We start from the raw sequence: 12,103 nt of genomic DNA, 5'->3' as shown, positions 1-12,103 counted from the left end.
GAGGAGGGCGGGGGACATGGTGGGCCAAGGAGAGCGAGAAAAGGAGAGAGGCGGGGAAAAACAGAAGGTGAGCCCCAGAAGGTATGGAAGGACACAAAGATACAGGGCTGGGGAGCAAACTGGCTTTGAAGTTCAAAGCACAGTCATGCAGGTGGATGGCTGAACACACACTTCTTTGACTTTTTCAACATGCCCCCCACTCTCTCACCTCCGTGCTTTCACTCCAGCTATTTCCTCCATGTGATTTCCCATTCCCCGCCACAGACACTGCTCGAGACTGGCCGAGCTTTCAGGCCAAGCTCAAGTTTTATTTTCTTTCAGGAGAAATTATAAAGTGTTCCATGGTTAATAAGAATACAGACTGGGTCAGCAAGACCTGCTTTGGAATTGAGTTTGGTTGAACCTGAGGCAAGTTTCTTCACCTCTAGAAACCTTAGCTTTCCAATTTGTGAAATGTAGATCTATAGTCACAACCTCATAGGGTTACAATAAATAATAAATAATAATGTACACAAAGGTTAAACTTCTGCTCAGTAAATGTCAGCTGCTATTATTTTCTCAGTCACCCACATTCCAGTCCCACTTCCTCCACACCTATTACACTGAACCAGAATTACTGACAACCATGGAACCATGCTTTTATCTCTAAATCCTCAAAAAGAGCCTCGTCCACTACATAACGTAAAATAGATGTGGCATAAATATCATGTGAATTGAATGCAATGACTATCACAGTCTCTGATTATGGACTATTTCAAGACAAACATCCCAAGCAACTGGGTACAGGTGATCAGATGACTGTGAGCAGGTTCCCAGTCTTATCTGGGATGAGAGTGAGGCTCTTCAGGAAACCATTCTGTGGCAGAGACACGTCAGCTCCCATAATAATAAGAACAAGAAACAACCAACAGGTACTGAGATCTTACTACATCCTAAACAAGCACTTACTACTTCTAAGTGCTTTACCCCAAATAAATCAGCTAATCCTCAAAACACCACCATGGAAAAGGGGCAGTTCTCACCACCATTTCACAGAGGAGGAAACTTAAAATGACCAGCCGTCCTGGTTTGCCAGGATCTGAGGGGGTCCCTGGGATTAAGATTTTCAGTGCAAAACCCAGAAAAGTCCCAGGCACGCTGGGGTGAGTGCCTAACGCTGAAGCACACAGATGTTATGCAAATGTCCCAAGGTCAATGAGTGGCCAAACCAGGATGACAAACCCAGGACCCCCATCACCTCCACTGCAGACACAAAGGCAAGAATGAATCCACTGAGGCAACAAATTACCCAGGTCATTAAGTGGACCCTCCACTGGGCTTCCCAGCACAGAGTCTGACACGAGTATGTATTCAAATGACTGGCCCAATTGTGTTCTAGCCATGTACAGCCCAGAGCGAGCCATGTGACTCTCAGGCAAATTGTTATCATCCCTGGGCCTCAGATGCTTTCACCTTCAAGATGAAGGAAGGGGTCTGACTAACTCAGATGCCAAATAACAGGCTCCCTTTGCCCACAGCAGGTGAAAGTAAATGATTAGACTACTCTTTCCCACTCCACCCAAACTTGGGCCACAGAATCCTTCTCAACCCAACAGAGTGGGTATTCACAACCCATTTGTAGCTGATTTTTAGCATGATTTCCTAAGCCAACATCTTTATCTTCAACGTCTATTGACACTCAACCAACCAGTTTCCCAGGAGTCACTCTGGTCTCTTAGGATTCGACTCTCAGGCTGGCACTTAAGGACAGCCTACAGATGGCCGTGGGATGACAATGGAAGGGACAGACTCTGTAGACTGGCACTCCCTGTTCAGCCCTGTGTTATGGACACCACCATGGTGCAGCACCATGGACAAGGGCAGGGACTCAGAAGAGGCTACCTGGCCTTGGCATCGCGGCTCACGCACTATATACAAGCAACGTGACCTTGGGCAAGTTACCTAAGCTGATTCTCCATTTCCTCAACTACATAATAAGGATTATACTACCTACCTCCTAGGATTATAAGGATTCAATTAGTTAATATACGTAAAATGCCTAGCACACAGTAAGCAGTAGATGTGTTAGTATTATTAGAATCCTCAAAATCAGCCTCCAAGGTGGATATTATTATTTACCAGATGAGGGAACTGAGGTTCAGAGGGATTACGCTGCCCAAGGTCACACGGCTAGTTAAGCAGCAAAGCTGGATTCAAAGGCTGATTTCTAAGCTTTGCTCTGCCACACTGCATCTCTGTAAACACTTGATGGTGAAATAAGTGATTCTTAACTGTCGGGAGGGCCTTGCCTGGATTCGTAGGGCTGCACGCCGCATTTCCTCCCAACCCCCAAGCACCTGCTTGTTCTCTCCTGGCTGGCTCTGGAATATCCACTGCTTTTACCCTGGCCCATCTACACCACTGGCAAAGGGCGCACTGATGCCAACAGATCTGAGCATCGGCCTACAGAAAACCAGAACCCAGACTGCTGAGTCTCCAGCTCCTGGGAAACAGGGGAGAGAAACTTCACCATTTTGATTATCGGACTTCCCCAATGTGTCAAGCAAATTCTGCCATTTTATAGATCTGTCTTTCAGGGAACTGAGCAGACACAGATTAGAGAAAATGGGTTAAAGGGATTAAGCACCTAGGTACCTACGCTGAGTCTTATCTACCTCACTCCCCTGGGGAGCCTCCTAAACATATGTATCTCTTTGTCTTAATAATCACACCTATTCACAAAAATATCAATTCCAGTTAGCACTAAAAAAAGTTGCTATAGCTAATGTATTTCTGGCCATGCTATTAGGTCCCACAGGGTGAGCTGGTGGTGCCGTATTCTAGTTCGTTCCATCTAGTGCTTTTTTTTTTTGGCCATGCCATGCAGCTCACAGAATCTAAGTTCCCTGACCAGGGGTCAAACCCATACCCCCTGCAATGAGGCAGCGTCTTAACCACTGGACTGCCAACGAAGTCCCAATGCACCTTGCTGGGAAAGTACTTACCCAAAGATGGGGCTTGGGGAGTCTCTAACACTAGTGAGAGACCAGAAATTGGTTCCGTTCCTGCTCCTGCCCAGGTTGCTGGTGGGTGCTGAGCTTGCAGCAAGTGATGTGGAACCCTGTGGCTCTCTTCCAGCCGGTGACTCCACAGGATGCGATGTGCAGAGTACAGCACCATGTCAGATATTTAGCTCTCTGCCCACATTTTAGAAGCAGGTCAATGGCTCCTAACCCTCCTCCTCACTTTATACACAGGAAAGGCAGGAAGAAAGTGGGTTGGAAAAACAGATCCGTGTTTCCCTCTGGAGCCTTGCTCTCACTGCTCATGAGATCAAGTCAGCTCCATCCAGATGGAAGACTCTTTGTGTTCTCAACGGTTCCTTCTCCTGCAGAACTGGCACACTCATGCCTTTTCAAAGGTAGTCAACCTCCTGGCCAGTTTAGCTCTCGGGAGCTGCTCTCCTACCAAGGGAGAATGCCAGAGTCATCTGGCAAGGGGAAGGGTCTGACCAAGTGTTTTCACCTCTAAAACTTGCTCTGGATGTGTGTCCAAGAGGTGAGAACAGATAAAAGCAAACAGCCAGGGAAGCACTGAAGGAGAAAGGTGAGAATACTGAATCTGATTTTAACAGAAGAGGTCGGGAAAGGACAGCAAAAGGTAGCAGGTAGGAAAGCTGGCTTAGAATCCAAAAGATCTGGACTCAGCCCCTCAGTATGTGACCTTGGAGAAGTTGCTGAACCATTTTCTGTGACTAATAGAACCTGCTTCCTCCTCCGTAAACTGGTGACAACAATGACGTGCTCCCTCCAAGACTGTTACAAGGCTACGAGAGGATGCAGGTGAAGGGCACAGCGCCGGGAGCTGCAGCCATGCTTACTGACCAGTCTACCTCACTTTACCTATCATTTTACACTAACACTACTCGACAGCCACCATTCACAGAGCACTTACCAGGCGTGGTGCTGATCTCTGGGTTTCAAAGAAGCCTTGGACTGATTTTGTATCAGTTCAACAGATTACTGCCACGATTAAGTGAGAAAACACCTCCTATGGAGCTCTCACATCCCCGGTCCACAGCCCCTAGCCTACACCAGAGACTTGGCTTTTCTGCAACTATGGAAAGGCCCATAGACCTGAAAAGCTGGAAGGCTAAGGTGCTTAGAACAGAGGAAACTTGTCAGGCAAGCAGTTACCGGGGCAAGGAATGATAACTGAAGGTCTATGGAGCTCATGGACGCTGTCTCTTGGTCTTGATGCTGGTTACACGTATGTGCTCACACTGGGAAAAAACTTGTACAATTAAGATTTGTGCACTTTTCTATATGACTGTTGTGGCGGTTCAGTTGCTAAGTCATGTCTGACTCTGCGTCCCGATGGACTGCAGCATGTCAGATTTCTCTGTGCTCTGCTATCACTCGGAGTTTGCTCCAATTCATGTCCACTGATCGGTGATGCTATCTAATCATCTCTTCCTCTGCTGCCGTCTTCTCCTTTAACCTTCAATCTTTCCCAGCATCAGGGTCATTTCCAATGAGTTGTAGGAATAACAATAAACAACTCATTTCCAACGAGTAGTTACAATAACAATAAAGAATTATTCAGATTGTGACTGCCCTTCTCCATTATCCAAAGTGTGGAGCAGCCCTTCCCAATGGGTGTTACAAGCACAACTGGGCTGTGAGCACAAGATGTCGTTGGCCCCCGGGGACAGAAAGCGACCTCATCACTTCACCCCACCCTGGGGAGCTGTAGAAACACCATATTTTTTGGTGAGACTGGCAAGTACTGCTCTCGAGTTCTCAATGAACAGCATCCTCCTCATCAGACCAGTTTACCTTAAGGCCTTTCCTACCTTAGGTCAACTGTATTTACTCCATTTTTAATCAGGTTCTTCTATCCTTTCTGAGCAGAAGACAGCTTAGCTGGCTACACTTAAGGGTCAACAACCGTAGACTGGCTCTTTACAGACCTGGGAGTTCATCTTGGACATCATGCATATCTCACTCTTCACAGCAAGCTACTGTCTAGGAGGTCCCTCCCTCTTCTCCAACTTCCTTCCCCATGACCACTGAAGGGAAAACCTAAAATAAATTTTAATCATTTAGGCAATCAATGGATGTCACACAGATTACATGCTGGTTTTCTCTTTGAAAGTTTATTGTCATTTAAAGAAAAAAAAAAAACCCTCTACTTGTTACATTCACCTCTCAGAACATTTAATGTACCAGTTAATGATGTTATTGTATTAAAAAAAAAGCCCACCAACTGCTTGAAATGGCTGTATGTTATTATTATTTTTTGCCATGTTCTGGTATTAAAGTGTTTTAAACTCTTTGGAAAAAATGGTGTAACATTAAGTACCGAGATTTCAAATTCCCAGATTAGAAACAAGATTTTTTTATCAGGAGGAATTTTAGTAAAAATTCAAGGGTAAAAGGAAATGTTAATAGAAAATAAAAAACAAAAATATTGTAAAAAATAGGACCCCACCCCCACCCTCAACCCAGTCAAGTTAGGTTTAAAAAAAAAACATTGCAACCAAACCCATTCCATCCCACCCCCCAGTATTTCTCTTAGAAAAGTCATCCAATCCTAAACACAGGGTCTCACACACCAATACAAGTAGCTTGATTTGCAGATCAGCTTCTGGGATCTTCTACTGGCCCCAGTTAGAATTTCTTAAAAAAAAAACTTAAAGTTAGGTAGTTAGTTAGACTTCTATAAATACTGGTATCCAAATCAAGGAAAATATCCTGGCTTTGGTATGGCTACAGAAATCTGGAAACTGTTCAAGAGGACACTGGCTTAGAGAGGGAGATGAGGGAGACACAGCTCCTGGGTGGAGGTAAAATAAATATTAGGGCGCACCTGCAGCAAACAGCGCGGGCACCGCGTGAGGCTGACGCCACGACAAAACACGTGTACAGGTTCTTGATCAGGATCACACACACACAGCTTCTTGAACAGAATCACACACATACAGGTTCTTGATCAGATTAACAAATGTATAGGTTATTGATTGGAATTGTCTGAACCACACTTTATCCAAGTACCACTTTCAGGAAATAGTTTGAATCTGGGAATTTATCTGGTGCACTGATGAGACAAAAGCCTTTTGGAAGAAGAATAACCACCTGGGTTAAAGCCAGGCCCCTCTTATTCTAGGAAGCTCAGAATCTGTCTTTTCCTTGTCTTATTTGACTTTGCCCATCATAAAAGCACCTCTATCTCCTAACAAGGAGGCTCTTCCCTCCCTGGTCACCAACCACAGGGGCAGAACTGCTGACTCTTCACCTCTGGAGTGACTCAATAAAAAGCAGATCTACCAGGATCAGGAATATAATTTACTGTGCCATGTCTCAAGTGGACCACACGGTCTCCCTCATTCTCACCACATCATGACTGTGAAGGGTTGTGAGGATACTGAGGGGAAGGTAGTGGTGTGGCCGAGTCCATGCTGAAGCGTGGCCTCAAACATCCTCCAATTTACAGAAGGGAAAAGGCTGAAGTGCCTGGTCTTCAAATCACTAATCTTTTCATGAAAGCATGAAGGAACCACCAGGCAAGGCCAGAAAACAAGGTGAGTTGCTGCTGCTTCAACACGGAAAGTTGTTATCAACACAATTCTTACCACCACCACCCCACCCACCCCCCAGAGAAACTAGAGAGTAGTGGTAGAAAGACAATCATTAAAAAAAAAAAATTTTTTTAAACCATCTTTGATGGCAACACACACAAAATACATCTAAATAAATTTCCAGCACACTGTGCAAGGGGATAACAAAGAGCTCCCTGATATTATGGGAGGTGACACACCCCACAGCGAAAATTCAGCCAAGAGAGGGCCGCCCTTAGAGCAAAGGCTGCCAAGAAAAAGTAAAAGGTGAAGGCCCTGTTTAGTGCAGATCTGGTTCACTACTGTAAAAATCATCACCGTGGGAGGCTGGAAGGCAGAGAAACTCAGAACGCCCAGGCAACTTCTGATAAATGACGTCATTTATCCTATTTTCTAAATGAGACTCCAACACCAGAAGAAAATGAGAGAAAAACTGGATTATAAATTAAAACTCAAATGTACCTGTACAAGCCTTTACTCTGGGTCACTAAGGTTGGTCTCTGTTGAAGCCAGGACTCGAGAAGGTAATCTACTTGTCCTCACAGCTCCACAACCTACTTTGGGACATGTGTATCAAGAGATAATATGAAGACAATCACTTGAGACCAAGGGAATTGCTTACAAAGGTCTCCCAGGACACATAACGTCTACTGATTGCTCAGAAATGCTAACACTTGACCCGAATATTTTAACATCTTAAGATGGCAACAAGAATATTAAAGCAAACAATCAGCCAGTAAGTCATCTGTCCAATTTGGAGAGTGAAGGAACGTGAGCAGGTCAGGCTGTTTCATCAGGATTCATTTAGGGAGAGTGTGGGTTTAATGGCGGTCATGGCCTTCTTTGTCTCCAACCTGGGCCAGAGCTCCTGGGAGCTGACAAGGTTTCATGGGTTTGGAATGGCCAAGGTGAAACACTGGCATCAGCAACAAGAGTGTGATCTGAGTTAGAGTGTGCAGATCACTGATGGCTCCACCATCCATCTCGCCTCCCCACAGACAACCCAGACCATCAGCTGGCAGCAGGGACCACCTCATCTACTTGGGAGCAGGAGACAACAGCGAACTACTCACTAACATTTCTGAAATGATCACTTTGTGTTCCAGACTGAGCTAGAATAAAACCGTGTGAATAAACCACTTGTCTAAACAACATCTGAAATCAGTAACTTCAGCACTTTATGAATATGAAACACTTTCCCTGCCCTAGCCCTGTTTACTGCAGTGCACGTTGTCTCTCACGCAAATTTTTCTGTCTTTCAGCCGGTGGAATGGATGGAACACACCAGACGTAACACAAGACATTCATTTCTCCAAGAAGGCTTCGAGTCCGGAGAATGGCTCTTCTGCTAGGACCTCTGCCCCACGCTTCTGAGGAAGCAGTGAACTGTGCTTGACAAGGAAGGGACCTACGTGATCCACTGATTGGATTCAAAAGGTGAAAACGCATTGCAGAGGGTACCCCTTCCTGCTCCTCGCCATGGAAGAAAGGCCTACAGATAATAGAGAGAGCTCTCTCTTCAAACTTAGAGGAGGCTTTAAAAGAGAAAAAACAAAAGACAAAGCATAAGCCAAAAAAAAAAAAAATCGGTAAAGCCAACTCCCAATGCTCCAGAGCGCACAACAGTCTCAGGGTGACGGACGACTAGAAGAAGTTGACGCAGGGAAAGAACGATGCAAGGCGGGACGGGGCTGGCCACGAGAGTGCCTTGCGGAATCCACCACAGTGTTCTCCGTCTGCCAAGGCCAAGGAGCCATTCCCAAGTTAAAAATTTTCTATTAAGAAAACAAGACAAAACCAAAAACCATTCCAGAAAAGGGGTCGAGGGAAGAAGAATACTGGAGAACATCAAGCCGCTGACCTCCGGCGGATCACAAAGAGCCCACGCTGAAGCTGGCCCAAATAAATCCTCATCTTGGTGCTGTCGCTTGTCTTCCTCACCCAGATCTGTGGGGAAGAAGGAAAAGGAACAGGATGAGAAGCCAGTACTGAGGGACACATGTTTCAGAGCACAGGGATGTCTGCATGAACTAGGTGCCAGCAGACAGCTGGCAACCTCTTCCTGTCAACCCAAGAGGCCTTCATGGACACCTCCTTGACCTCTGGCCTCCACTGCAGACAGTAGGCATCCGCCTGTGAACTCATTTCTTCCAGTCACCTCTTTTACAACTTTTGAGTACAAAAATGGAAAGCACAGTGATCCTGAGTTTCTTTTTCATTTCTGCCTCCATCTTAAGGACTCTTTCTGGTTTGGTTTGATTACAGCATTAGCAACATTAAGACACACATATTGATAAACAAACTTCCAATCAAATAGGAAAATATTTTCCTTGACCCAAGGGACTTTCATGGTACAGCCTTCCAGAACTCTAGTTTCCTGGCAATTAAGGCTAATGGTCATAACAAGAAAGGACAGAAAAATTAACAACAAAAAATGCCTGTGAGTGAGTGAAAGTCCAATTAGGATGCTGAAAAGACAAATTAGCTTAAGACAGTCCTTCCCTCCTGACCATATCATTCTCCCACAGATGCGATCAGACATCTGGCACTGGACAGGGCAGGTATATTCTTCCACAGAACTGAGAAAGAACTCTTCCAGCAGGGGGCCTGCCAGAGCTGCCAGGGGCACTCAATACACAGCATCCTGCAGCCAGGGAGGGGAAGGAGGGCTACCCCTCCATCATTCACCCCACCTGAGGGAGGAATTCCTGGTGGCCAGGCATTGTGATGACCAAGCTGAGCTCCTTCATTCTCAGAAAAACCCTCAGAAGTAAGTACTGGCATCATCCCCACGTTACGGAAGAGCAAGGCTGAGTCCACTTGTCTGATGGAAACCTTGGCACACGACATCAAGGCCCCTTGCTCTTCCCTCACTAAACCACAGCGCCTGACTCTTGGTCTCACCTGTTCTCTCAACCATGTACCTAACATGCAATCAGATGGAGATAAAAGTGTAATGTAAGTCTTTTAAAGATCTGCATCTCACCATATATGCAAGTGCAAGTTCACAGCTCTCCTCTTTCCCCCATTGATTTTTCAGGCTTTAAAAAAGCTTATTCAAAAAAGTCGCTCAGTCACATCTGATTCCTTGCAACCCTACAGACTGTAGCCGGCCAGGCTCCTCAGTCCACGGAATTTTCCAGGCAAGAATGCTGGAGTGGGTAGCCATTCCCTTCTCCAGGGGATCTTTCTGACCCAGGGATCAAACGCAGGTCTCCTGCATTGCAGATAGATTCTTTACCATCTGACCCACCGGGGGGTCAGGGGACACACACAGACTATTTTCAGTTTCATCTCAATTTCCTTACTGTGATTATTTAACAACACAAAGGCTTTAGTCAAGTACCCTGGTTTAAACATAAAGACCTCACATGAAGCCAAACTTCTAAAGGATCTTGTAGAACCATTTTAAACTGAAAACTGACTCCAAGGAGGGCTAAACAAGCAGGCAGTCACCAACATGCTCAGACCCACAACCCACGCACCAAGTCTGCCCACGGTCAAGTTATGCAGTGGCCAAGTAGCTTCAGTGTTGCTTAGGATTTGACCTAAAAAAATGAGCTGAAATATTTCCAAGAATTGAGAAAAGTTTCCCCGTTGCCAGAGTTGCAAGGCTCCAATGCACTGAGGCTTCTTCCCTCCAGGAGACATGTCTCAGTCTCACTGTTCCCTTGTCAGATCTCACAGATACTCTGTCAAAGGGTGACAATCTTCAAAAGAAAAAAAAAAACAAACCTAATTTGCATTTCTATTTTCCTGAAAGTCCTGAGGTCACAGGACAGGTTCTGAAGTTAGGTTCAGGTACCAGGAAGCCACATGTACCTTGTACAGTGGCCCACAGGGCCAGGCACATGTGCTCTGCTGTGAAATTGCAAAGCCTACTGCCAGGGAATAGCAGGCTTCTGAGATGCCCTGTTCTGACTTGGCTTGAGATGACACACAGATCCCAAGCCTACAGAAAAATGACATTCATTTATTTGGTAATCTCTCTGTAACTACTAAGTAAACAATCATTCTGCAAACTAGCCACACTGGAGGGCATTTTCAATTCAGGAAGCTGGGAGAATAGAATAGGCTTAAGTTATTTTATAATCCAGCTTCATTAGATTTACTGTGCCCTGGCATGACTAAGTTGGAGGGTAGACACATAAAAATCAATTTCTTTACAGACATTTGTGGATTGATAAAAGATCAAGCCAAAACAGCTATTAAAGTTTTAAACTATTTTTTGACTACTAACAATAGCCAGTTACACACTGCTGACAGCCTGCTAAAGAAGGGCCAGCAGGAGAACTCACAGGCCAGTCCCATCGTCCTCGGCCTCATGACCCTGTGAGCTGACTTTCAATCAGCCCCCATCCTACAAGAGTAACTGGAGGACACCAGTCCCTGAAGATATGAGCCTAGCATCTCCTTGCTCAGAAGCACAACAGGACATGCAGGATTAGAGAGACAGCAGGCGAGGAGTGGCGTGTGGGTCAGAAGAGACCACCACCCATTTACTGAGCATTTACTGTGTGCCAGGTGCCTTGTTAGATCCTCAGAGCGAGAAACAAATCTGAGTACCCATGGGCGCTCGAGAGAGAGAACAACAAAGACGAGCTGGCTCCACAGGCAAGTCCCATCCTCAGTGGATTGTTTCCTTAAAAAGCGGCATGATTTGAATGTGCAGACAGCAAGCTGACTTGCCTTGTGTTCCTTCCTGCAGCCTATCTCAGTGGTGCCCAACTCCACTACTCTGTAGGGAGTTCACAATCACAGGGAATATACAAACCCGCATAGACTGTAGTCATGCAAAGTAAGAGACTTTCAAGAACAGTATGTGCAATTTCTGCCTGAAAGTGCTATCTTTCAAATCTAACCCACATACAATATAATGATTCCACTGTTCTTTCTTGGTGGTACTTGCACTGTAGGTTTGTCCCATTTTGCACTCCTAAAGGGTGAGGGAGTTAGAATTAGCTCAGTCCTTACTTCGTTGGCTCCGACAGAGCTGATCACACAGCTCAGTTTCTGGTTGTCCTTTGACTCCAGATAGATGGCTTGGCTCTTATGGTACCTGCCAGAAACAAGACATACACTTATTTTTTTAACCACTTTTTTGAGATATAATTGACATCTGAAATGTGGTACATATTTAATGTACACAAATCAGTGAGTTTGAGGACAAGTACATACCCATGAAATCATCACAACCCATCATAAACATCTGTCTCCTCCCACCCTTTTTATCATAACTATAGTTTTGTAGCTTTTTTCTTCTTTTTTGGTAAGAATATTTAACATAAGGGCTTTCCTTGTGGCTCAGCTGGTAAAGAATCCACCTGCAATGTGGGAGACCTGGGTTTAATCCCTGGGTTGGGAAGATCCCCTGGAGAAGGGAAAGGCTACTTACTCCAGTATTCTGAGTTGGAGAATTCCATGGACTGTATAGTCCATGGGGTTGCAAAGAGTCAGACACGACTGAGCAACTTTCACTTCACTTTCACTTTACCCTCTTAAAAT

The 12,103-nt window shown here is 45.3% G+C and overlaps 1 protein-coding gene across 1 annotated transcript in view; it reads right to left on the bottom strand.

Annotated features, from left to right (window-relative positions):
- Window positions 5,119–12,103, bottom strand: part of SUDS3 (SDS3 homolog, SIN3A corepressor complex component) — a 37,646-nt gene continuing 30,661 nt past the window's right edge. The window contains exons 11-12 of the mRNA XM_005691457.3: window positions 11,573–11,657; window positions 5,119–8,545 (exon numbers count right to left, since the gene is read on the bottom strand). Coding sequence (XP_005691514.3) covers window positions 8,447–8,545; window positions 11,573–11,657 — 184 coding nt within the window. The 3' untranslated portion in view covers window positions 5,119–8,446. The remainder of the gene's footprint in view (window positions 8,546–11,572; window positions 11,658–12,103) is intronic.

The sequence above is a fragment of the Capra hircus genome, chromosome 17 (genome assembly GCF_001704415.2).
Source record: "Capra hircus breed San Clemente chromosome 17, ASM170441v1, whole genome shotgun sequence".
Taxonomy (NCBI): Eukaryota; Metazoa; Chordata; class Mammalia; order Artiodactyla; family Bovidae; genus Capra; species Capra hircus.
Note: the sequence above shows the minus strand (reverse complement) of the source record. Positions and strands in the feature narration are given on the sequence as shown.